The following is a 26,454-nucleotide window of genomic DNA, read 5'->3' as shown; positions in this document are numbered from 1 at the left end:
ACGGTGCTCGGTCTCACCTGGCCCGCAGGGTTGATGCTCTCCTGGGACAGCCCCAGTGAGGGCAGGGCAGGGGCTCATGTCTCTGTGCTACTTGGCGTGGGGGGGGGGTGAGCTTTTTATCACATACTCTAACACAGGTCAGCTCAGAGCTGCATTTCAAGCTGCACAAAAAATTTTAGCATCACCATAATACCACTCATTACTTTTAGCTCATCATTCTCCAAGCGATACGCGATGTCCCTACAGAAAAAGAAGCAAGCGACAGAGCTGGCTGTGAAATGCTATTCAAAATCAGCACCGATACACTCTTTGCTGTAATACTGCACTTGGCTAAACAGGGGAAGGGATTCAAACATTATAAATCATTTGAGAGTGGAGTACAGAGCGAAATAGATAGGAAAAGGGTCGAGCTATGTTCATGCATACCAAATATCTAGCTGAAACAAAATAGCCTGAAACTAGTCCAATAATCTTTTCCACCCACTTTCTTTAACCCCCTCCCAGCTTCCAGTCAATGTCTAACATTAAATAATGCAAAAAAAAAAAAGTCTGAAATATTTTACTAGGCTACGTTGAACACTCTCAGAAAAATTAATGCAGTCATGAATCACAATTAAATGTCTCAGCTGTGATATTTGTGTTCATTAGATACATTTAAGTTTCATTTTCGCCTGTCTTTTCTTCAAGATTAAAAACTGCAAACACTTGCCACCAAAATTTCCTAACCTAACTGTTCCTTTATAATCTCAGCACATGGCATCTGAAAGCCATCAGCATACTTTAGTTGCATATCCAGAAATATGTCTCTAAACCAGGCTATCAGCTCTGTCTGCAATGTCAACGGTCTCTACACTCTTAAGTGTTTATTAAAGAATATACGGCAGGTGGATAGAATGCCAGTCTTCTTTCTGTGTATGAACTACTTATAAATGTTCATTATATAATTTTCAATCTGAAATTAGAGTCAAGGTTACGGATATTTTACAGGTTTTGTTTTTTCTACAGAATTCCTATTCAAGACAAGGAGAATCCTTCATGCAGAATAACAGCAAAACAGAGGCCTTCTAGATTTGTTCTCCCGCAGACACCAGAGGATTTATATGTGTAACTCCTGTAAGTATCATCAAGAATAATTAATTATTAATTTTATATCTACAATGCTTATCTTTGCTAACATTCCAAGAACCACACAAAGACATTAAAAACATTAAACATTAAACAATGCAACGGAAAATACAGATAAAAAACAGTCACATAAATAATTAAAACAAAATCTGAAATGCAGTAAAACCTTTTTTCTGTAAAGTATTCTTTTCACCCCTTGGCTAACAAATAAAAGTTTACTGAGAAAATCTACAGTCACCAGTGAGAATGCATTTCAGATTTGCTCAATGAAGAATGATAGTACATACATTGCATCCGATTACCACTGAATGACAGTTAAATAACCGACATGTTTAATATACCTTTACTATGTCTCAATCTAACGCAAACAGGAAAGTGGCATTTGGAAGGATGCTTTAATCTCTGCCCACCATCTCACCCACTTTCCTACCTACACAATGCACTAAAAAAACTAAATCTTTTCTCTTCCTCTTTCAGCACCTCAGCACCTTTTCCTGATTTCTTTTCCTTTGCATACATAATAGTAGTACTATTATGACAGAAGAATAATATTTGATGCAATTCTAGACAACTCTTATTTATTATTTGGGTGACAAAGCATAGGAATTCCCTACCACACTTCCCTCTCCCCCACGCCCAAATGTTTAACTCTTTTTCTCTTTTGTTCTACTATTATAGAATTTCCCTTTTTTATGTCCATGATATCCAGAACTCCAGGTTATAATCTGTCTTTAAGTATATACTAAAGAACTGTATTTGTTGCAACAATTATATTAGATGTCTTTTCTAAACTTTCACCATTCAAGTGTCCCCATGGCAAGCTTTCACAGCACAGTGTTGCACTGTATCACACGCATGAGCTTGTTGGGAGCTACTTACATATCTCAACTAAGCAGTGCATTGAACAGAATAAACAATGACACCTTTGGTCATGGATCAAAGGTCCTGAACTGCCAGATCTAAGGGGTAATACAGCTAGTGTTCAAATAGCTGTCTGAATGTACACCACTCAATTACTAAGGACAGGGGAATCAAGGTATAAATTCTACCCAAGCTGACTGCCTAGTACATCTTAGTGAGCCTGGTCTCACCACACATACCATGGAAAAAGTTATTCTGCCTTTGTAAAGAAGTCAGACACTTCTAATTTTCACACACCCTACAGGATTTCCAAATCATCAAACTTAAACTCTGCTGACCGGAGATAGAAGAACATTATAGTGGTGACAGCTTTTGCTGAGAAGTCATCCGTCTAAATCCCAGACAAACACAACTACACACCAAGATCATCATGACTGATCATGACTGATACAATAAATGTAGTCACTAAGATAAGCAAAATCTGGTAGCAGTAGACCAAAACTAATTCATTGAATTACATTTGAAAACTGTTAAATAGTACAGTATCTAAATCAGGAAATGTTGCATAAAATAGAATTGCATTCTCTCTCCTGTCTCCAAACAGATTTCAGATGTGGCCTCTAGCAGAATGAAAAGAATATTTAACAGGGATATAACAGAATCACAGCTAATTGTGATAATGAAACATATGATCTCTGTCTCCCTGTGAACAGTGCATCTGAAAGAAGTGCTCCTTTTTTTCTTTGTTCAGGAGTGTACGTGGGTACTTTTCAATATTGCTGCAACCCGGTTTTCTTGAACAGAGATATTTTGTGCTAGAGGCAGCTTAGAACCTGATTTAAGAAAACTTAAGTTAAAAAGCAGTCAAAAGGAGGTAGGTGTTATGATACCTTTCCTCTCCAGCTATATTTGCTTTACTGCATCTTTGTTTGGGTTGTGTTATACTCGATCTTCATACTACGGCTGTATCCCGTACTACGAATATTTGGCAGTGACATCAGCACACAGTAGCACCCCAGCTTTCTTGGACTGACCCCCGCCTCAACTCTTTCCCATTCAAACTTCATTATCTGTTCCACACCAGTAAAACTATTCTACTCTGAGTAAACAGAGTTAAGGAGTGAAGTGCCAGCTACCTGGGGATGGCACAAGGGTGTCTTCCTCTTTGTGACCTCTTCTGAAGGACTCCAACACATGTTGAAAAGCACAAGTGAGAAAATGGAAGTCTGGGAGTATATTTGTAACACTCTCCTACTATTTTCAAGGCAAGAGAAGAATGTTAGGGCTCGCCAACAGACAAGCAAGCCATTCAGGGTCATGGTTAGATCTAATAATCATATCTGGGATTATAACCAGATGGACTAAGTTATGGGAATTCAGAAAATTCTACATTCTGCATTAGGTCAGGATGCTCAAAATAATTATGTGATATGAGTGAATGAGATTTGTATCCTAAGTCAAATACACATTTTTTAAATATCACTGCCTATGGTTTACACATGCCTACATACACTGTCTGTGCTTGCAAGCGTTGTGTATCACATATTATTCACATTGTTATTTGTCACGGAAGACCCCACTGCATTTTTTAAAGCAAAGCAATCAGTCTATCTACAATTAGAGTGAAGTTACCCTGGGGTGAAACGTAGGAGTTATTTAACAAAATACAGCTACCTTACACAAAAGTATATGACAGCGAATAAAAAATAACAAATGCAGTTGAAAATGTAGGAGGAATTTGTAATGCAATTATCAAAATTTAAATTTGATCTGCCTTGGCAAAGTGAACAGGGAACTGTGAAGGGGGAAATGTGAACACCACTAGTAGTACACTATTCCATAGAACTATTTTGGTGTATTTACTTCTCGGAGATTCTGAAGCAAGACTGCCTGCTTACAGATACTATACCTAAGGTATCACAGCATAGTTTACCTTATGAAGCATCCAATAATAATAGCACAAAGGAACACCATCACTGTCAGGTCTCTGATACACATTTTCCACTAGCAATGCTGATAGTCATGTGCCTGGCAGGTCAGAAATTCAAGTATCTGCCCATTTCTGATTTCAGCACATTTTAAAATTCTTAGGAGTATTCAATCATAGTGATTGATTTAATGGTCCTTGCCAAGTCACTTTCATCCTTGACTGGTACCCAAATGATCAATAAGCTTGACCATGCCAAAAGGGGAAAAAGAAAGAAGGAGAGAGGCAAAAGAGAAAAAAGAGGGCAAGAAAAGGAAAGAATGAGGGAAAGAAAGGGAGAGAAATAAAAACACAAAGGAAGAAAGAAAAATCTCACTCTCTGAGTGAGAGAGGGAAGGGAAGGGAAGGGAAGGGAAGGGAAGGGAAGGGAAGGGAAGGGAAGGGAAGGGAAGGGAAGGGAAGGGAAGGGAAGGGAAGGGAAGGGAAGGGAAGGGAAGGGAAGGGAAGGGAAGGGAAGGAAGGGAAGGGAAGGGAAGGGAAGGGAAGGGAAGGGAAGGGAAGGGAAGGGAAGGGAAGGGAAGGGAAGGGAAGGGAAGGGAAGGGAAGGGAAGGGAAGGAAGGGAAGGGAAGGGAAGGGAAGGGAAGGGAAGGGAAGGGAGGGAAGGGAAGGGAAGGGAAGGGAAGGGAAGGGAAGGGAAGGGAAGGGAAGGGAAGGGAAGGGAAGGGAAGGGAAGGGAAGGGAAGGGAAGGGAAGGGAAGGGAAGGGAAGGGAAGGGAAGGGAAGGGAAGGGAAGGGAAGGGAAGGGAAGGGAAGGGAAGGGAAGGGAAGGAAGGGAAGGGAAGGGAAGGGAAGGGAAGGGGGACACTATATAAATATGAAACATACAGCATAATCCACAGCTTGAACTCAGAATCACTCAAACAGTTATGGGATGCTAGTATCTCACAACAAAACAACCACAATAAAAATGCGACATCACAATGTTTGGGGGGGAGGGTATTCTATAAAGAAATTCAAATCAATCCCTAGCATTAAAACTACCATATGTGCCTAAAATTTGCTTTAGTAGCTGAAGTACTATTTTTAAAATGCATCTAAGTTACTTGGAAACATAAGAGTCTTTGGAAATTAGTAGGAATTTGGCCACAAAAATTCCTTGCGCATCCCATTTTTAATGGTAAGCATTTCTTCGTGTATGTTTAACATCTAACTGATGAGCCAAAATTTCATTTTCAGAAATAAATACAGGTAACTCTCAGCATAAATCTTACTGGATGTGATACAGATATAACTTCTAACAGCATCAAAATAAGCCTCCTAAATAAGTTAAGTATTGAAGTACGGAGCCATGCAATGCAAGAATTAGAAAAAAAATAATAATAATAATAATGTTGTCTAGGTCTTCAATATCTATTTCTTATTCTCTATAACTGATAAAGCATTTACCCTAAGGAGATTTGAGTTCTAGAGCTGGAAAGTGTTCTTGAGGAAATAAGGGCAGAACTTTATTCCAAGCACATTAAAAAAGCTGATTACTAGAAGTAAGGCCATTTGTGCTATTCTGAAAGCACAAGTCTCCCTTCAGTTTTGAATTGCACTTGACAAATGGATTCCAGTTACATGCATACATACACGCATAAACGCGAATACATGTATAAAGAGAGATATACTGGAATTCTTTTAGCAAACGCGGGAGGCAGGTTCTGAACAGAGTGGCTTTCACCCATTACCTAAAACAGGGACCACTGAAATTTTGTCAAAAAGTTGATCCTAACCTGGCACTGCCCTTATCACTTGAAAGATCATATTCCTGAGCCACTGCAGAGGAAGGGAACAGCCCCACTAACTTTCAATTACAAGTCACACTCCAAGACTTATGTGTCTGCAAGAGAGGGCTGTAGGCAGCACATGAGGCCATGAAATATACACCTTCCCTTCTCCCCAGTAAACAAACCTGTATGGATCCGGCGGGGCCGGTTAGTGCCAGCGCTTGCAGCTGAAGATATTCTTTCCTCACGCCAGCTACATGCAGACTTACAGCTACAGATCCGAGTTCAGCCAGCCATATGCAGGGCCACACTCTGCTAAACGCTGTTGGCCTCACTACAACAGGGCACGGCTGGAAGTAAAGGTGGAAGGCAGGCACATACTGCTCACCCGTACACCCACACGGGAGCAGACCCATGGCCGTGCAAGCTTTCTCTTTCGCATTGTGCTTTGGAGTAAAAGATGAATCATCACCTTTCCAGATTCCCTAAATACTATTTTCTAGGATATTATGGTACTACTGCATATACTGCATATATAAATATATATATATACACAGTTTATATAGACATAAATACATGTTCATACAAATTCACACATGCACCTACACACATATAGAAAGCCTCACACCACATCCACACCCCAGCTGAACACAGCTCCTAACAAGACACGCCTTTCCACAAGTGCACTCCATGCACACACAAAACCCACACCCGCTGTTCGACATGGGTAAATGCAAACCCCTGTGCAGACACGCATGCAAAGATCCATGCTTCATGACTGCCTGCCAAAACTTCCCAGCTCACACACTCACATATGTCAGCACTTCACTTCAGATGATACCCATGCACTCACACACATGCCCACATACACACCATATGCACATCTATGTAAACACACAGGGCATGCATGCCTGCATGAACGAACACATACACACACGTGCAAGACAAAAGCATGGGCAGAGGCACACACATGTTGACATGTGCAAGAACACATGCACGCACACATATATGCACACACAGCCAAAAAACATGTATGCACAGATGCACAGAAACAGATCCATGCACACTCACACACGCACACACAGATGCATGCACACACGTGTGCATGGGCATGCACACAAAAAGTATGCACACACACGTGCACAGAATGACACAAGCACACATGCACTCACATACACACATGCACACACAGAAATACATTTGCACACGCTCACACACACATGCACACACGCAACCACACTCAACACGCCACCACAAGCATGCACACAGACACTCCCGCACAGGCACACACTTTGCACACACACACGCATGTGCAAACACTCCCAGGCACAAACACACACTCACACAAACACACACCCACACCAAAAATGCACAACCCATGCGCCAACACAAGCAGGCCCTCGCAGACGCACTGGCACCACGGGGACAGTGACACGCACGTCCACGCACACACCTCCTTATCCCCAAAACGCACCACCACCCTCCACCCCCCTCGAGCAAACAAACACCTCCGCCGCCCACTCAGATGCACATCCCCGCACGCCTCCGCACCGCGGGCGTCGCTTGCCCGCCCCCTCCGCACGCTCCCCCCAGCGGAGGGAACCGCCGCCCCGCGCATCTTGCGCGGCAGTTGCGCCGGGCAGAGGAGGGAAGCCGACAGCGCGCGTCCCGAGCCCCGCAAGCCGGGGTGGGTGCCGGTCCCCGCAGCCCCGGCCGGCCGCCCCCGCTCCCCCTCGGCCGCGGCTCCCGCCCCCGCGGAGCGGCGCGGCCCCGGCGGCGCGCGGCGCGGCCGCTAGGTGGCGCCAGCGCTCTTCCTGGCGGAGCGGCGGCCGAACCGCCCCGGCCCCCCGGCCCGGCCCGGCCCGGCCCGGCGCAGCCCGCCGAGAGCTGCCGCCCCCCTCCCCGGGGGCCTCCTTCCCGCGCCCCTGGCGGCAAAGAGCCCCCTCAGTTACGGGCACGGCGGTGTCCGCGCTCTTGGGCGAGCGAGGCTGTGCCCGCCGCGCTCCTGCCCGCCGCTTCCCCGCGCCCGCGGAGACCGGCCTGTAATTAATGGCTCCGCGCAGAGCAATTAGTCTGCAAATCCCCTCAGAGACGCACATGCTCCTGTGCGAAGTGCGTGCCCGGAGGCGCGCGTGTGGTGTGTGTGTGTGTGTGTGTGCGTGTGTGTGAGTGTGTGCCGGTGGCGGCGATGGCAGCCCCCGAGCACCGCACGTGAATTCCTAATAACGAGGCACTGATTGTCGTTGGGAGCGGCGGCAGGATGGATGAGCCCGGCCGTACGAGCTGCCGGAGGCTCCTCCGGGAGGCTGTGGAGACCTCGCCACTGTATTATTTCTCGAGCCGTTTTCCTAGGCAGAATTGATCCTCTTGGGGGAACCGGGGGGCGGGGGGAGAATCTCAGTTGCAAATACTGTTTGGAGTTTATTGGAGAGAGTGTCTGAGCTTTACGATGCTCTTCCCTGGCTCCTGGCGGACGCTGTAACGAGCCAGGATTGTGGTGGGTTTCGGCTGCGCAGGGAGTTGGGGTAGCGGGAGGGGGTGGGGGGAAGGAAAAGACGCGATCGAGAGTAGCTGAGACTTTGTGCCCCCGTTGGAGAGATGGTTGAGTCCTCGTCAAGGTTGCTGTGGTATCCCAGAAACACCATTCACTCCGAGCTGTGACCGCGCACCATCAACAGCAACAACTCCGCTGCGCCTGGCCAAGGAATAGGAATTGGGAGCTCTCAAGAATAATATGAAAGGGATCTGCAGAGGGGAAATCCGTGCAAAGGAATCGAAATTAGCAGACTTTTGGGAAAGGGGATGTACTAAATGCGGCCGACTGGACTTCATCCTGGTGAAGAAAATGGAGATTAAAAGTGGATTTACATTTTGGAACCTCGTCTTTTTATTGATGGTTTCGTGTGTGAAAGGTAGGGTAGTATTTCAGGGGTATATTTTTAGGGGTCCGTTTGCTTTCGGTCAGGGCGTTGTAAGCTCTCGTCTTATACCAAGATGTATTTAAAAATATATTTGTCTCTTATTTTATATTTTTACCCTGGGTACTTTGCAATGGAAAGATATAAACGATCGCTAAAGTGGGGAGGAAAGAAGGAGTTGATTCAGAGCTCTCTTCGGAGATAGGAAATGTATTTTGCTTGCCAGGCTTGGCGTTCAATGCAGTGACTGAGCTGGGGCTCGATAAATATTCTTGCAGTATGCTCAAACGGAGACGTGAGTTGGTTCATACAGCCTCTAACTAGTGTATATTCAAGAAAATCCCACCCGGTGACTTTTTTAAGGTGACGATGATGTTAGTGTGGGGGGGATTACCTACATTTCTGGTGTTCGGTCGAGCAGCGGGCTCTTTGCGGGAATGCCTGTATCGATGCACTTATTAGTTTAACCCGTTGCGTGGGGAAAGTTACGGAGTAGCCCAGCGTGTGCGTAGCCGTCTCACAGCCCGAAATGTGCTTCACGCTCAGCTGTTTGTATGCATGCAGGGCTCCTTGGCTGTCGAAAAGGTACGTTAGCAATTCAGCCTTGAAGGCATGGTCTGCCGCTGGGTGCAAAGATCGACACCTTTTCTCTTCCCTCCTTTGATCCCTTTTCCCTGATGTATGTGAGGTTTTTGGGTTGTTGGGGGTTTTTTTGGTGGTATTTTTGTGTGTGTGTGTGTCTCATTCTTCGGGGCAGGAGCTATTTTGCTGTCTTCCTGCTTCTGTGTTCACGAAAGGAGAACAAAAAAGCCCCCTCTAGTTAGCGGCATAAATATCTCCACTAAGTCTGCGCTTGCAGACAGTTAAGGGAAATGCTACACACAGAGAAAAGAAGAAATATGTGGCTTGAATAATGTGCACCTTCAAAATTACACAGACATCGCTAAACGGTGAAGTGCTGATCCCATCACGCGTGCCTTCAGTAAAACGATCTATTCTGCAACTCCCCACAGTAGGCTGCCTAGCCGAAATAATCTCCCCTTGTTTGTGGCCAGTGATTAATATCTGATTAATCACCTTTTTTTTCCCCTCCTCATCCCTCCTCCCCACCACACTCATACACTCCCAGAATATTTAGTAGACATTATCGATCCTCTCCGAGTTTTTAGATTTGGTTATCGCCTACAGTGGTTGCCTGCATGGGTGGGAAGGAGGGGGGGGGGGGGGGGGGGGGGGGCATTCACTGGCGTGCCTTCCCAAGCTGGCTCTGCCTTGGATGAAACAGTTTATTGTAGAGCTTTGCAGCTGCTTGTCCCCACATTTGCATCGCGTGAAAAAGATAACTCGTGTTTCACGGAGGGGATGTCGAAGGCTTTTACCTCATCCCACGTTATCCTGACGCGGGGGATCCGAGGGGAAGGGGCCTGCCTGTGGTGTTAATGCACATTTTAATTACAGGCGGCTTCTCTCTGTTCGCCCTTATTGCAGCGAGCTGCTCCCTGCGCTTTGCCCCGTTCTGGAGAAGGTCTGTGATCAAGACCAACCCGGGGCATCGGGGGCATTTCTTCTCCCGGGTTTGTCCCCCTGTCATTAAGGCAGTCTCTGTGCCCGCCGCGCCCCTTTGCAAGTCACGGGCTCGCCGCCGGCCGGGCGCGCCGCGCCGCTCCGCTCCGCTCTGCTCTGCTCCGCGGCGCGCAGCGGGCGCGGTACGGAGGCGCTGGGGCTGACGGGTGGCTCCGGAGCTGCTGCCGAAGCAGCTGCTTTGTGAGCAGGAGTCGCGGGGCGGCAGCATCCTACAAAATGAAAGACGCGGGCGGTTCTCCCCTCGTCGCCATGGCCGCGGCAGCCGTGCAAGTTTCCGCGGCACCTGTTGAGAAGCCACTTCGCTCGTCCTTGGAGGGGGGAAACGCGGGATACTGAGGGCAAAAGCTCCTAAAGCAGCCCAAGAAAAAGAGAAAAAGCAGGCTTTGCAAAACTGACCCTTTCTTTTCCTACCTGTGTACAGTCCAGGTTTTCCTCTCTACTATCAGGGCCCGAGTTTCCCAGGTGCCGACCCTGACAGTTTCCATAGACTTCCCTTGGGCTGAGGGGTCCTCTCAGCAACTGCTAATCTGGTGGGTCAGATTTTACATCCTGGATGCAGGCTCCTTTAGGCAGCCAAGTTCCATAGAGCTGGCTTAGACTCACTGCAGCTCTGCATCTATTCTGGGCATTTATTCTCTTAGTTCTCTCTTGCTCCTGTGAATGAATATATTTTACCTTGATTTACATTCCCATTGTGTCAGCACACGCTTCTGCTCCCAGAAACCTTGGCAGGGGCAGACAAAGAATGCATACCTGCCCATTTAAAACATTCCAGATGTTGGGAGCAAGGTGACTCCCCAGATTCTGCATCTGCTCTACCATTGCCTAGCAAGGCCCTTTCGCCACACCCCACCTCCGCAAGCTGTAGTCCATACCGTTCTTTGCTTACTCACCCCTACTGAATAGTCCAGCACCACACCATCACACCCAAACTGTTGCTGAGGTTCCTGTCACTTAGGCCACTTCCACAGCTTTGCTTGATGTCTGCCTCTCAGGCCCTTCTTACTTTTGTCATCATCCTATCGTCATTTCTCCAGTCTTGATCCACAGCCATTACACTGTACCAGTGTCAAATTATTCCAGGGCACTTACAGAGCCGTGTTCATATCTGATTAATTATGTGTCCTTGTATATAAACAAAAAGATTCTTCATGTTTGCCTTAAAATTCATGCCTCTGGAAACTTGCAACAATATTGAGAGGGGTTAGAAAAGGGAGAAGAAGGAGAAAATGGAAGGAAGGAAATTGTCAGAACTGCTGGGGAAAGGGTGATAATGAGAGCTGAAGTAAAGAAGAATTACATCTTTTTCAATGAAAATCTTTAACTACTTACACAATATTCCATTACGCCATGGATCAATCTCCAAGAAAATCTTTCTTGGTTAGATATGGAGTAAAAAAGCAAAGAACTAGCACCATTGAAAAGTGAGAGAAGGCACAGAAGACCTTCTCAAAAACAAACAAATCAACGAAAACCAACAAAAAAACCCACAATCCAACTCTTAGAAGATGCCAAGCAGGACCATTCTGGGCCAGCTACAGGGGATGATGAGTTCTGTGCTCTTCCCTTCAGATGTGCAAGACATCTAGGAAAACTTGTTCCCCTTCTCCCCATCCTACCAAAGGAAAAAATGAAAAGCACCATTTAGGCATGAGAGATACAAACCAAGCTTGGAGAAGCAGTAAGTGGAAACCTCCACCTTCCTACTCCCTTACAGAAAGGGGAGGAGGAGGGATAAAATGAAAGAAAAAAAGTCAAATCTGTGGCAGTTCTTTTATATGCAAAAATGAAACAAGCAGCATCAGTGAGCTTTGCCTCCTGGGATTTAGGAGAGAAATCACTGATACCTGTACCCCTTCGGTTTGACAGCTCCCTCCAACGGAAAAAAAAAAAAAAAAAGCTTGTGATCTGTTTGAGGAGGCAAACCGCAGAGGAAATCAGGCAAAATGACCAGAGACCACAAGACTCCTCCATCTCTTCTGTTTAGCTGTCGCTCCAAGACAGAGAGCACCAAGGTCTGCTCTTTTGTCTGCCTGGCTAAAATGAAGCTTTGCCTCTGCTGTTGTTCCTCTGTTCCCCCGTTGCAGTTATGACAAGCGGAGCAAGGGCAGCTTTCAAAATAAAAGGGAGATGAAGCAGAGAGATTTTAAACGGCTCATTGACAGAAGACGTGATGAGAAAAGCTAAATGATTTCCATTTCCCGAGATGGATACCTGGCATGTGGGAAGATTTAGCAGGGACAAAGCGTGCCCTGCTTCTTCCAGCCACCTCTGCAGTCTCCCTTTTCCCCCATCTCCACCTCAACCTCGCTCCCTTCGGGCTCCTCCAGCCCCTTCCCACCGCTTCCTTCCCAGTCACTTGACTGATGGGGTTACTGGCAGATGGCTTTCCTCGGTGGGGCACGGGTGGGCGCAGCGAGCTGCGAGCTCTGTCCCCGAAGCCGAAACGTTTGGGGCGAGTAACAGTAGGTCCGGGTTTCCTCATTTCCAGATGGTGGCTGCCGCTGCTGCATCTTTGTGTGTGTATGTGCATGAGTGTGTGTTGCGTGTACGCACGCAGGGGTGCAGGGAGACACTGACGAGAGAAGGGACAACGCCGTCCTTCCTTTTCAACTCCTCCGCACACGCTCAGCTCCCCCACCGCGCCTTGTTCACGTAAGCTCCCGCAGAGCACACGGGGCTTCTGCTCCGCGGACTGCGCTCAGCACATCAACGATTTTTTCAAGCTACACAGTTCTGCAGGGTTGCGGACAAAGTTACACCCCCCCACCCCCCCACCATCTCCGCCCTTCTCCTTCAGCTCGGGGCTAAACCGAGCCTCCGCTATGCCCTCCGCTTAGCGCGCGGCTCCTCCTCTTCTGCAGGGTGCAAATGAAGGGACACAGACACCCTCTCGGCAGCATCCGCAGGGACCGCTTCTCCTTCCCTTGCCCGGTGGCATTAGGGACCCGCAAAGGGCACAGAGGAACGTCGCCTGCAGTTTTCGCTTTTCCACTGCGAGCAGCAGCAGTCGCAAGGCGGAGCCGGCCCGGAGCGGCGGCAGCCCGCCGGCTGGCTCCGCCCGCGCCTGGCACCGGCACCGGCACCGGTCTCCGCAGCCGTCCAGGGCGGCCGCACCTCCAGGGAGTCCTTAATATACTCTTCCTCCGTTTGGCTTTGCTTACTTCAGCTCGGTGACTCCTGCAAGTCTTTTGTTTGCAAGTCTGAGGCAGCGTTAGGGTGGTTGGTTTGTTTGTTTATTTGGTTTTTAACACACAGAAATAGCCCCACGCTCTCTGAGCACAATGAGCCCGTTCCTCGCGGGAGCGGGCGGAGGGCTCCGGACAACCACACAAGCTGAAGAGGGACAGGTTGAATCTTCAACTCCGTTATCAACATCTCGACTTGCAAGCACCAGCCCACGAGACCTAAGGAACTCCGTGGATGTGCTTTCAGATCCCTCCTTTCCAAAACCTCCTGTGCGATAAACGTAGCAGACACTTAAAGTCTACACTCTTTTGTGTTTATTTCTTTGTGGAATTTTTTGCTTTGTTTTTGAGGAAAAAGTCAAGTAGGATTTATTGCCCATCTAGCTTAGTGCCCTTTATCTCCAACGGTGACTATTAGCAGCAGTCGAGGGAAAGATACAAAAAATACAGCAAGTACAGAGTGACTAGCACAGCATCCTGGATTTCAGCAGCTGGCAGTTCTGGGTCTCCTGAGCTAGAGGCTGCTTTTGGAAGATCATGTTTTACGAGGCATAGACTGACCTGTGCTCCACTCACTTGTCTATTCTTTTTCCTTTTTTCCTTTTTTCCTTTTTCCCTTTTCCCTTTTCCCTTTTCCCTTCCCTTCCCTCCCTTCCCTTCCTTTCCCTAGTTCCATACCATCACATTCATATGCACTCTCCATCCTTTATGCTCTGAATCTGGCTGAAAGCACTGAATAGTATGCAAGCTTGTAAAACAATTGACTTTATTATATCTAGCATTGTTGATGTTCTGCACAGGTCAGCTCCCAAAATTTGAGATTTCTAACCATTGAGTGCACCTGGATCTAGTAGAGAGAGAAAAGCACAAAATTGTTTAGAGAAATTTTAAAAGTTTTTGAAATATCCTGTGGGTATGGCTCAATTTGCATGATTGTAGCACCTTTTCAGAGAAAAGGCTATGAAGAATAACTTAGCTTTGTATTCTTCCTCTTTTAAAAACAGGTGTCTTGGACACTGTGATTTTCAGAGGTATTGAGCGTTTCCGATTCCAGCTGGCTCCAATAAGAGCCTGGGGAACTAGTTAGCACCTATGAAGCAAGGCCAAGTGAGTCCGTCGTTATTATGCTGGAACAGAGAGAGACAGTATAAGTCAAAGGAAAACATCTATAAAATAGCTTACAATTATATATAAAATGTTAATTCTATAGAATCTGATAAATTGAAACTGGTTAGAATAGGAAAGGTTTTATGATCTGCTGCAAAATTTTTTTTTTTCTTTCCCTACTAATAGAAAGCCTGAATTCTAATTCAACAGGGTTGTGACATCTCAGACAATTTCTTGCTGTTGAGTATAATTTGGCTTGTATTTCTGGACAGAATGGCTAAAGTTGAAATGATAGAACAAAGTCTTTGTGGGAAATTAGTTTGCCAGATTACTGCAAAGCAATCTCCCAGGAAAGAACAGTCAGCGAACAGACAATTTGGTCTAAGGTGATGCTTTTTCCTTAGAACCCTAGAATTTTAAGGGAGCTTTTACTACGTGAGATATTTGAAGAAACAATATTGAAATAACAAATCAGAGTGGCATATGACAAAAGTATTTGCCACAAGGCTATAAAACTTATCTCACCATTTTAATTGAATAATTTTCATGGTAAGGTTTATTGAAAAATTCCATAACTCTTACGAGCTTTAAACACATGTGTTTCAAACAACTTCACAGAAGAACGTTTCATTCTCAATGAAATTGTATAATTTCTCTACAAGAAGAGAGAATCTTTGCATTTATCAAAAACTTAAGGGACAATATTTAGTAATGATCTTGGACCTAAACGGAAGAGTGCATGATATGTAACGTACAGGACATCACCTGCCTCTTTAAAAAAAAAAAAAAAAGCCCAGTAGTACTAGGAAATGTTGAATATCTGCTTCCCAACATCCATCTTTTCTTTTGGAAAGTGGAATGGACAAGGATATTAAACTATGAAAAAGACTTTTTAGAATAAACCTGCACACACATACAGACACACCATGTTTTTGTATATGTTTACATTTAGTTGTTCACTTTTCCTGGGCAGATTTGTATTCATAGTCTCACTGCCTCGTCCTTACAGATCACATAAGATTTACTATGGCTCCATAATCCCAGCATTACAAGTACTGAATAACACTGTAAATGCCAAAGAAGGAAATGGTGAAAATTCATCGTCTCCTTCCCAGTGTCTAAAATGTTAGATGGCTAAGTTTAGAGATTTAGAACAATGTTATTCAGAGAGAGAGCCTCAAAGTATTGGGGAATGACATACAAGGAATTACTCTGGAACTGGTGCTCTCATAAAACAGTATTATCAAAGAGCAAAGTGAGATGTAGCCAGCATGGATATAGAGAGATGGGCTTCCCATTTTCCCTTGGATTCTAGAAAATGCATTATAGCATCATGTATCATTTTCATATTGTATCATAGAAATAAGGTGAATAACAGTAAGTAACTTAACCACAGAAGGATTCATGGAGTGATGAATTCTCACCTCCTGAGGCCTGTAAATAACACAGATTATCTTTGCAATAGGACTAAAGGAATCTGGAGGCTTGAGGCAGAAATGACTGAGTAATTGCTTGGATTATACAGATGATGAATCACTACTTCTGACCTTGAATTCTATTTTATGTGTTTCCCATGTCTACATAGCATATTAGCTTTAGATCTTCATGCATTCTCATGGAATTGTGTATACACATATGTGTACAAATACATATATAATATGCATATATAAAAATTATATCCATATATTTGGTTATGTTATGAAGAAATTCAACAGATTGCAGTTGGCTTGCAAAGGTGCAGGTAACAACTTGAAATGTATATGCTTCCTAAGCAATTAATTACCTCTTAATTTATTGTGTATTCCCAATCTCAGAAGGAAGTTCTACTATAATACATAACTGATTTCGCTAACGAAACAGGAGTGCAAGTAGTGATAGCTAACAAATGTTAGGAGGAAAGCTTGATGAAAAGAAAAAAACACCAGTTACTATAAACACTAATAAAAACTGATCTTAGCACATTACGAATTAACTGATACAATTATTTATTCCCACTGATTTAGGAAACTTTTACCAAATATAGTTTCTGTGAAACTGTTTTTAGTAGAATTAAATCCTCTAATCACCTGTCAAATAAATAAAAAAAAAAATTCTGTGCTATTTTCTTTTTTGTTTTGATACTGGTATTACCATTTAAAGAGACTGACATATCACGTCTCAGAGGTGGCGGTATGTCAGTGGTCGTTAAAATGATCCCTCTGCGATCATTATCTTCTTATAGAGCTGTTTTCAGACCCAGCAAGTGCATATCTGTAAGCATCGTTTGGAGTCCTTAGCTGAAATGAGCTACATAAATGCCAAGTATGGAGATTTTTCTCCTTTCAGCATAGCGTTGATAGGGAGCTACTTGAATTACAAAACCTTTCCTCCATTATTTAATCTGATCCAGAAGGAAAACTCCATATTCTACTATAGTTATCTTAATTGTCGTGCAATTTTCTTTGAGAATCAAAGCTTAGTAATTAAAACTAATCTTTTAAATGTTGCATTTTTGCATCTGTATATCAGCTACGATCCAAAGGTGAATGGAAGTTATAAAACAAGATATAAAATGAGCTTCTAAACTGCCTGTTCTTGAACCCATGGAAAGCAAGAGGAGGGTCCAGAATAGGACCTTTGAGAGTAGATTTATCTCTGTTTCTTTTCATATTGAGTTTTGAATTACAGTTTTCTATACATATATTTCATTTGACTCAGAAATATAAACCATAACAGAAGCCATGTATTTCACAATACACTAGAAATTTTTGGTAGGAGTGCTCTTCGGAAAACTCACATTGCATTATAAACTTAAAGATTACAAAAGTAAATTGTTAATGATTCTGTTTAAGGAAAAGAAATTATATATTTAGATACAGTCAGAAAATGCTCTGTCGTTCTACATTTTATCGGTGATCATGTCAGCACTTCTGGGGATCAATCCACTACATTCAATGTAGTGGTTGTAAGCTGTAGTCCTTAAAACCACAGAATACTCATGCTTTTTGTCAGGACGTGCTGAATTACAACCAATTTGCCATCTAGTTTCAAGATTTCTTTATTAAATTTTTTGTTCTCCAGTAAAACATTTCGGAATTTGCAGAAGGCCACTATTAGCTATAGAGGAATAGGAGGAACTTCAAGGTCCCTTCCAACCCTAACCATTCTGTGATTCTATGATTCTATAACTGAGAAAATAGATTTCAGTTCAGAATGCTTTCAGATTTAATTATTAATGCAATTTGTTTTTACTTTTATTGGATTATCATATATTCCAGATATGTAGTTACATTTGCAAATGCTGAATTAGCTAGCTAAACTAAAGCAGAAAAATAGGGAAGTTTCCACATAAATTTTATTGTATTTATCTTCATCCAGCATGTTCTTTGTATTTGCCACCATCTCACAGTCTGAAAACATGTAAGATACTGAGCCAAAATCACAAGAACTAAAATATACTGGAAAACAAGGGTCTAAATCCTGACTTTTGGAAAGCCTACCTGGTTAACCAAAAGTCTAAGGAAGAAAAAAACAGGTCTTTGGCCACCTCACATAATCAAGTCAATCAGCTCTGTAGTAAAAGATGCTTTTTTCACACATCTTCAGGTGCATGTGAGAACACCGGCATGCATGCACCCACATGAAAGTGTGTGTGTGCATGCCAGCACTTCTGGTAGCAGGCATCTGTAGCTGTGTGCTCTATCAAGAACAACCTATGCTTAATTCATGACTATGATCATCTTGTGTGTTTTCCCTTGAATTTACCTATGCTAACTGACATTTATACTTTAATCACATATTAAAGCATGGCCAGGCAGGTGATTCTGCCCCTCTACTCTGCTCTTGTGACACCTCACCTGGAGTACTGTGTTCAGCTCTGGAACCTCCAACATAAGAAAGACATAGAGCTGTTGAGCAAGTCCAGAGGAGGGCCATGAAGATGATCAGAGGGCTGGAGTACCTCTCCTATGAAGACAGGCTGAGGAAGTTGGGGTTGTTCAGCCAGGAGAAGAGAAGGCTCTGGGGACACCTTCTAGCAACCTTGCAGTACCTCAAGGGGGCCTACAGGAAAGCTGGAGAAGGACTTTTTGCAAGGGCACGTAGTGATAGGACAAGAGGCAATGGCTTTAAATGGCACAAGGGTAGATGTAGATTAGATGTAAGGAAGAAATTCTTCACTCTGAGGGTGGTGAGGCACTGGATCAGATTGCCCAGAGAAGTTGCAATTGCCCCATCGCTGGAAGTGTTCAAGGCCAGTTTGGATGAGGCTTTGAGCAACCTGGTGTAGTGGCAGGTGTCCCTGCCCATGGCAGGGAGGTTGGAACTAGATGATCTTTGAGGTCCCTTCCAACCCAAACCATTCTGTGATTCTATACTACTAGTGCTACTGACTTTAGCAATGTTTGTTGCATGACATGGCAGTTTTAATGACCACAAGAGAAGAAATACATATAATTCATAATTCATAATGTATAACTAAAAGGGTAAGACATTTTCTCCCAATTACATCAATACAGTTCTCACAAAAGTGCTGATCTGGTTAGAAAATTTTCATCAGTCTAATGTATTGAAGTAACATGATACAAACTAGATGATCTTTAAGGTCTCTTCCAAGCCAAACCATCCAATGATTCTACGATTCCATGATTCTATAGGTGAATGTTTCAGTAATACTCATGACAGCAGTTCTTCCTTCTTACGATTATTACTAAAATGGCTAAGATTTTTACAGCATTCACATTATTTACCAAATATTAAATCCTTTCATGAAAAACCACTAAAATATTTCCTTTTGAATTAGACCCTTCAATAAAGGGTTCTGGAACTGAGAAAAAATCAACATTTTACATTTGATGGGCTTGAAAAATGTCCTTTTGCAACCGAAAGAGGGCCCATGACTGCTCAGTCCTCAGTGTCTTGGTGTGATCTTCTCCTTAAAAACAAATAGGAACATCATTACCTACTCCTTTCCACATTACTATTCAGCGTATCTACCACTTTCATTCAGAATTCTTCTTTTCAACAGCAGCTCCTTTCTGCAAGCTCTTTTGAAGGGGGCCAATTATTTCCTTCACACAATTCACATAGTTATTAGATTCAGAGACTTTGATAATATCATCCCTTTACCCTTTATTTCAATCTTGGCAACTCCTTTCTGGGAAAATAAAATACCTCTGACATTTGGGAGAATATTTCTTTAGAGGTTTTTATAGATTCTATTTAATGAACTTTCATATATCATAAATTCAGCCATATTCTCCTTATAGCAATTATAGACATCTTGCAAGAATGTGAATGTTATTATAGTTCTTCAGTGGCCCAATTTTCTACCCAAGTACTTCAGCATTCTTGAGAAAGTTTAATTTTCAGCCACCTTCTGTGGAAAGAAAAATAGCATAGACATTAGACTAGCAATAGCATTTCTGTGTTTTTCATAGAGGATACAGTGCCAATAGAACCTCCCATGTCTTCTCATGCAAGCATAACAAGTTTTCCCTGAGAAATAGGTGAGACATATTTTATTGGCATTTTCATTGTCAGCAGTGGAAAGTTGCACCAATCAACTATATAAGATAGTGATTTTTGTAAAGATCCCGATAAGCTTCTCAAAGCTATTTATCTGAAATAGCAATGAGCAACAGAATCAATGTTTAATATAGAATGAGTTCAACAGCGTTGGCAACTCCTGCATGCCTGCTTCCATAACTTTCCTAAGGATATGCTTCCAAAATTCCTAAATCTTTCTAGTACTACAATTGCAGGTCATTGAAATTTGTATGAGTTTCCACACTAATTTCAGCTAGTTTTAAATTAAGCTACCCATAAAAACCCCCACTCTCCTAAACTCTAACTATATATTTTTACTACATTCAAATTCTAGCTCCTCTAATTTTTCCCAATTTATCCAACCTCCCCGGCACTTCTGGGCTCCCTTCCCAAACTCTCTTCCCACTCCACAAGTACATTTGGAGAAGTCCCAAAAACATAAAGCCTGCAGTAAAATATAGAAAGTTCTCTTCAGTATTGATGTCATTTGTAAAGTCTTTCTGTGGCCAAAGTAATAATCATGTAATGGTAATCTGTTAGGAAATTAAATATCCTCCCAGCTTAGATTTACTAACTTTTTCAGGATGTTCTTTGGATTTTAAATCATATGCAAGAAGGCAAGATTGGAAAAGTGGAGTTTCAGATATATTCGTTTTCATTCTTCAGTCTATTGTGTCTGTCTACACCATTATTTTATGGTAATCAAAATAAAACCACTTCACCCCAAACAAAGAAACTTCAAAACACATGATTGAAAAAGGTCAAAATCTTAACTCAAAGATAAAATTTCAAGATAAAATCTTTACTTGCATAGAAATAAACACTATAGAATCAGATGGTTAAGATTTGGATACTTGGTATAGTTTGGAAATCCAAGATGTATCTTCTCTCTTTTTGAAGCTTCAATGTATGCAATTAAACGGTGCATGTGACATAGTAAGGGTAATTTTACAGATCTAATACTACTACTCTATCCTTTACTGATATCATTATTCTGGGATGACCAGAACAGAGTACTCACGACTGTAGATTCTACAGAATATTGTAGCTTAATAAAAAAAAAAAAAAAATCACATAGGTTAAAACAGGGCCAGATTTGTAGGGATTCTGTTACTTGTTCAAAAATTGCTATGTATCTGGCTCGTGAGAGCTACTGTTCCAAATTGCTCCCTTTGGGGCCTTTTGTACTGGTCACCTCTTTGAAATCCATTGACAGCTGAGTTAACACAAATGTCTAGTCTAAAGAGTCAGGGAGTGCCATAGATATCAGCTAAGGAGAGAATCTGCTCAGCAGAACCTCTGTAATTATGAAGAAGTCATGAATTGCCAGCGAGAATTTAGGGTAAGTCTGAGGTAAGTATAAGGAAAACGAGTCATTTGTTAAAAAATGTGGTACACAATACAATGAGCATTGAATCATCATTAAAGAATTTGGAGATACTTGTGCCTATATAGCTGTACTTTATGCTGAGATGATTTCTGAAGAACATTTTCTTCATTCTTAAAAGTTTGGGGTTTTTTTGCCTTATTAAGCTGGTACACATTGTCCTGTGAACATCCTCTGGCCAAACTGATTTGTATACATTTAGTTGATGAATTTTTTCTTCTCCTCACCTGCTTTCTCCATGCTTCATTTGCACAAAATTTATTTGCACCATCTCTTTTGTACCATACTTTTTTTGTGCTTTTAATTCACTGACTGTCTGGGGCTATGTTCCTGTTCTTTGTCCAGCACACGATGACTGTGCACTTTTTGAGAAGCTGCACCATTGACTTTTCCCATTTACCCACTTCTTATCAGGATTTTAAATATACCAATTATCTACTTGAATATCTGTATTTTACAATCTCAGGGCCTTTTTGTTTTCTTTTTGAGTTAATACTATTGTTCTATTGATGGCTCAATTAATGTTTCTAGCAGGGTTTCTATTGCATGTTGCTTGGCTGTAAGTCTTTCCATTAAAAGCTTCTTACTTCTCAAGTGAGGAGTGTATTTTTGAACAAGAGTGATCATTCATTCAATCATAATCCCATTGAAATATTTACCAGTAGATTATTTTAGAGCTTGTCCCCACTGAAATGGAAAGATTTGTCACTGATTTTCAGCAGAACAGAGCAGATTGTTGTAACAGACAAAATACTTCCTTTCAATATAGAGGAGTTTACTTAGAATGTGACAGTTCTACAAAACTGTTCATGCCATGCATGGGACTGAACTGATGAAACTGAAAAACTCCAACAGTTGAACTTCATCAGATTCTTTTTGGCCCTAAAATGGTATTAGAGCTAGTGGGCTAACTAATTGACACTCTCAAAAACCTTACATGCTGAGGTCCATTTCTGTTCACTGTCTTATGATAATAGTTAAGTGAGTCTGAAAAAAACGCTTCAGACTTTAAGATTGCTATCAGCTTTTATTATAGTTTTCAAATCCTATTCTAACTCATCATTCGTTTATAAAGATGGCAGGAGAAAGACTAGAGTTGCAAGATGAGCAGAAATTCTAAAATCCATTTTAAAGCCTAAAGTAAATAATTTCAAAACCTTAGAAGACAATAAGTCAACAGTTTATTAACCAATCACATTTTTTTAACTGTTATTTAGTCTAGAAGTTGGCAGAAACACATGAGAAACCCTGAGAGTTTAAAGTTTCTGGCTGACCTCTAAATCAAAAACAGCTGAGCAGATTTAAATATTTTGTGTAAACAAATTTGCATCCAGGCTGCTAATCTGCATGCCAGCTTTCAGTTTGACATTTTCTGAAATGATGGAAAAAAGCTAAGCCCTTAATGCTAAATGGAGTTCATAATGGAAGTGCTGACAGACCTGTAATTACCTGTATTTTGATTCTGTTGAAAGCTTCTTTATCAGTCTAATCTTTCCCAATGGAGTTAAATATATAAATTCTTGAAAGGAGGAGAAAGGAACTTTATGTTGGAAATACTAAACTGTAGCAATGCTGTATTTTGCAAACGTCCACTATGGAGGTAGCAGTGACAGAAAAATTATTTGCAAAAAGATGTAGGATTTTCTATGGAACTCTAAAGGCAGCCAGTGATGCTTAAAAGTTTAATTTAACCTTCATTTTTCAATCTTTTTGAGTCACCTTTCTGGTAAGTAAACAGATCCAATCAACCATTTTTAATATGGCAATGAGGAATTATCACAGAAGAAATTTGTAATTGACTTGACATAACAAAAAAATCCCAACCAACAACAAATACAGAAATTAACATTTCACTGCCCTAATACTGACCACTTGTGCTAAAATCTTCTACACTGAGGGGTGAAGGAAATAGAGGATGATATGTTTAGAAAACTTCTTCAGAAAATTAAGTGGAATAATAAGAACAATGAGAGAAATGTAGTTATCTAGAGTCTGTAATTTAGAAATTCTATAATTTAGAATTATAGAATCATAGAATCACAGAATGGTTTGAGTTGGAAGGGACCTCAAAGATCACCTAGTTCCAACACCCCTGCCACGGGCAGGGAAACCCTCCACTACACCAGGTTGCCCAAAACCTCATCCAACCTGGCCTTGAACACTTCCAGGGATGGGGCATCTACAACTTCTCTGGGCAACCTGTTCCACTGCCTCACCACCCTCTGAGTGAAAAATTTTCTTCTTTATGTCTAATCTAAATCTACCCTCTTTCAGTTTAATGCCATTGCCTCTTGTCCTATCACTACATGTCCTTGTACAAAGTCCCTCCCGAGCTTTCCTGTAGGACCCCTTTAAGTACTGGAAGGCTTCAATAAGATCACCCCGGAACCTTCTCTTCTCCAGGCTGAACAACTCCAACTCTCTCAGCCTGTCTTCATAGCAGAGGTGCTCCAGCCCTCTCATCATCTTCGTGGCCCTCCTCTGGACTCATTCCAGCAGCTCCATGTCCTTCTTGTGTTGGGGACTCCAGAGCTGAATGCAGTATTCCAGGTGGGGTCTCACAAGAGCAGAGTAGAGGGGCAGAATCACCTCCCTGGACCTGCTGGCCAAGCTTCTTAGGATGCAGCTTCTTAGGATATGGTTGGCTTTCTGGGCTGCAAGAGCACATTGCTGGCTCATGTTGAGCTTCTCATCAACCAGCACTCCCAAGTCCTTTTCCTCAGGGCTGCTCTCCATCCATTCTCCACCCAGCCTGTACTTGTGCTTGGGATTGCCCCGACCCATGTGCAGGACCTTGCACTTTGCCTTGTTGAACTTCATGAGGTTCTCATAGGCCCACCTCTCCAGCCTGTCAAGGTCCCTCTGGATGGCATTCCTTCCCTCCAACGTGTCCACAACAACACACAGCTTGATGTCATCAGCAAACTTGGTGAGGGTGCACTCGATCCCACTGTCCATGTTGCCGGCTGGCCTCTGAGGAACACCACTCGTCACTGGCGTCCACTTGGACATTGAATCATTGACCACAACTCTTCGAGTGCGACCACCCAGCCAATGAAGGCCCAATACAAAGAGTCAGGCATGTAATCACAGTTTCACAGACATGTCTAAATGAAATAGCCGTGCAAGCCTATGGACAGAATTTCCAGTATGCCTCTTTCTTGAGAGCTCCCTGTTGACAGCCCACAGAAATCTCAGCCCTTAGCCCATTAGCTGCTGTTAATGCTAGTGAAGTTGCATTTTCTCATACATGAAGTATGTGGAACATAAGAGCTAACCTACACTTTTGAACTCCAGTCTTGGACATCCTATCTTGTGGTTTAGCCATTGAAAGAAAGGTAAGAATCCATCTCACCTCTGCAACATCTGACTTATAAGCACCCAATCTCAATAGGTCAAGCCCCAAAACCACTGTAGAAGAGGGCTGCCTTTGTATGTTGCCCTCTCCTTTACACAGAAGAGCCGTAAGTATTTTGTGGGCTGAATCAGAATGCTTTTCATGGTAGTTCTGAGGTAGGATGAGATTCTTTAGTACTTTAAAAAATAAGTACTTTAAAAATAAGTAGACTTAAAAAATAAGTTTCTGGAGTTGCAGGAAATGGTGCTGATAGTGTTGGAAACAATTTTATTTTCAGAATTTGAACTGAACTACTATTCCAAGCAAAGTATTAGAGACACTGAGCTGTTGTAGTTGCCATGTTTCAGATGAGATGTTGCTGGCATGTCTGGTCCTGAAAGATTGCATGGTATTTTTCACAGAGTATTGTTATTAGCCTTCATCTGCTGGCTAAATTCCAATTTGGATAATTACAGTCTGCCACCTAAATTCTCTAAGCAGAGTATGCTAAATAACCTTCTACACTTCTTTCTCTAATCTTCCGAGGGGCATTTCTGAGATTTATTAAATAATAGTTCTGCTTAATCTAAAAGGCAAGAGCTTCTAAATGCTAGGGAAAAGGGACTGTTTCAGAAGATGAGTTGACTACTTAGTGCTCAGTGATAAATTACATAGCTGCATTGGTGGTGCTTGCCCTGTAGGAAGACTTCCTTAGCACTGCACAAAATCAAAAGGAAACTACCTTCTTACCAAGATAGCTGCAATTTAATTTGGAATTGGTGAAAACATTTTCAATAAACAATACAATATGTTCTACAAGAGAAAAAGAGCATGAGTCTGGAGAAATCTACACAGTTTTGGAGAAGTTGCAAGATTTTTAAGGTTTAAATAAAGATTTCTTATTCAAGATGTTAAAGAGATACATGCACACGACTGTAATACACAGGGGAATGTAGAAAAGTGTAAAGCTGTGCAAAACTTTGATCTTGTCTCAAATATGAGAAAAATCAAAGAGGCAAAATTAATCAGCCCGACCAGTCATGAAGCCAAGTCTCAGTTTCACAATAAATGGACGAAAAGGAAACATTCCAAATATAGTTAAGTAGAACATTTTGCTAAGCACATACTAGTTCAGTCTTTTGTTTCAATGTGAAAAGAAAAGAAAAAAGAAAATCAAACAGAAAAGAAAAAAGAAAATAAAAAAAAAGAAAATAAAGAGAAATGAAAAGGAAACGAGAAAGGGAAAGGTGTGATGGTTTGATGCGAGGGGGAGAGGTTCTGGTGGCAGGAAGAGGGGATTTGTTCCCTGTGACTTCCCTGGTTTTGGAACTGGGTCAGACCTGGTTCTGGCCACCAGATTGGACTCCCATCCCCCTCAGGGTTGAGACAATCGATGCCTCTGCGAATTGCCCTATTTAAGTCAGGACAAAGGAACCGGAAAAGGTGCTTTGCCCAGGAGTGAGGAGAGGGAAGGAGGGCGCTGACCCCGCTCCTTGGCTCCCGACTGGGTGGCTACCCATGCCAGGCCGGCGCCACCTGCTGAGGATGGTGGTGGCGGAGCCGCTTGGGGAACTCAGGGAGCATCCCCGCTCCCGGGGTGCCTGCTGCGCCGAGTTCACCCAGAGAGGACTAAGACCTGAGAGAAATGGCCACACCGACACCAGCTCAGTGAAGATGGAACGGGACAAGGTGTGCTGGAGCTGAGTTTCCCCTGCAACCAGGGG

The 26,454-nt window shown here is 42.8% G+C and overlaps 1 protein-coding gene across 4 annotated transcripts in view; it reads left to right on the top strand.

Moving 5' to 3' along the window:
• Positions 1 to 8,417: 8,417 nt before the first annotated feature.
• Positions 8,418 to 26,454, top strand: part of CSMD3 (CUB and Sushi multiple domains 3) — a 737,988-nt gene continuing 719,951 nt past the window's right edge. For all 4 annotated transcript variants that reach the window (XM_086609528.1, XM_086609527.1, XM_086609526.1 and 1 more), the window contains exon 1: positions 8,418 to 8,595. In XM_086609528.1, the coding sequence (XP_086465654.1) occupies positions 8,418 to 8,595 (178 nt within the window). The remainder of the gene's footprint in view (positions 8,596 to 26,454) is intronic.

Source organism: Tauraco erythrolophus, chromosome 3, assembly GCF_009769465.1.
Source record: "Tauraco erythrolophus isolate bTauEry1 chromosome 3, bTauEry1.pri, whole genome shotgun sequence".
In the NCBI taxonomy this organism is placed as follows: Eukaryota; Metazoa; Chordata; class Aves; order Musophagiformes; family Musophagidae; genus Tauraco; species Tauraco erythrolophus.
This window is presented reverse-complemented; position numbering and strand designations above follow the sequence as displayed.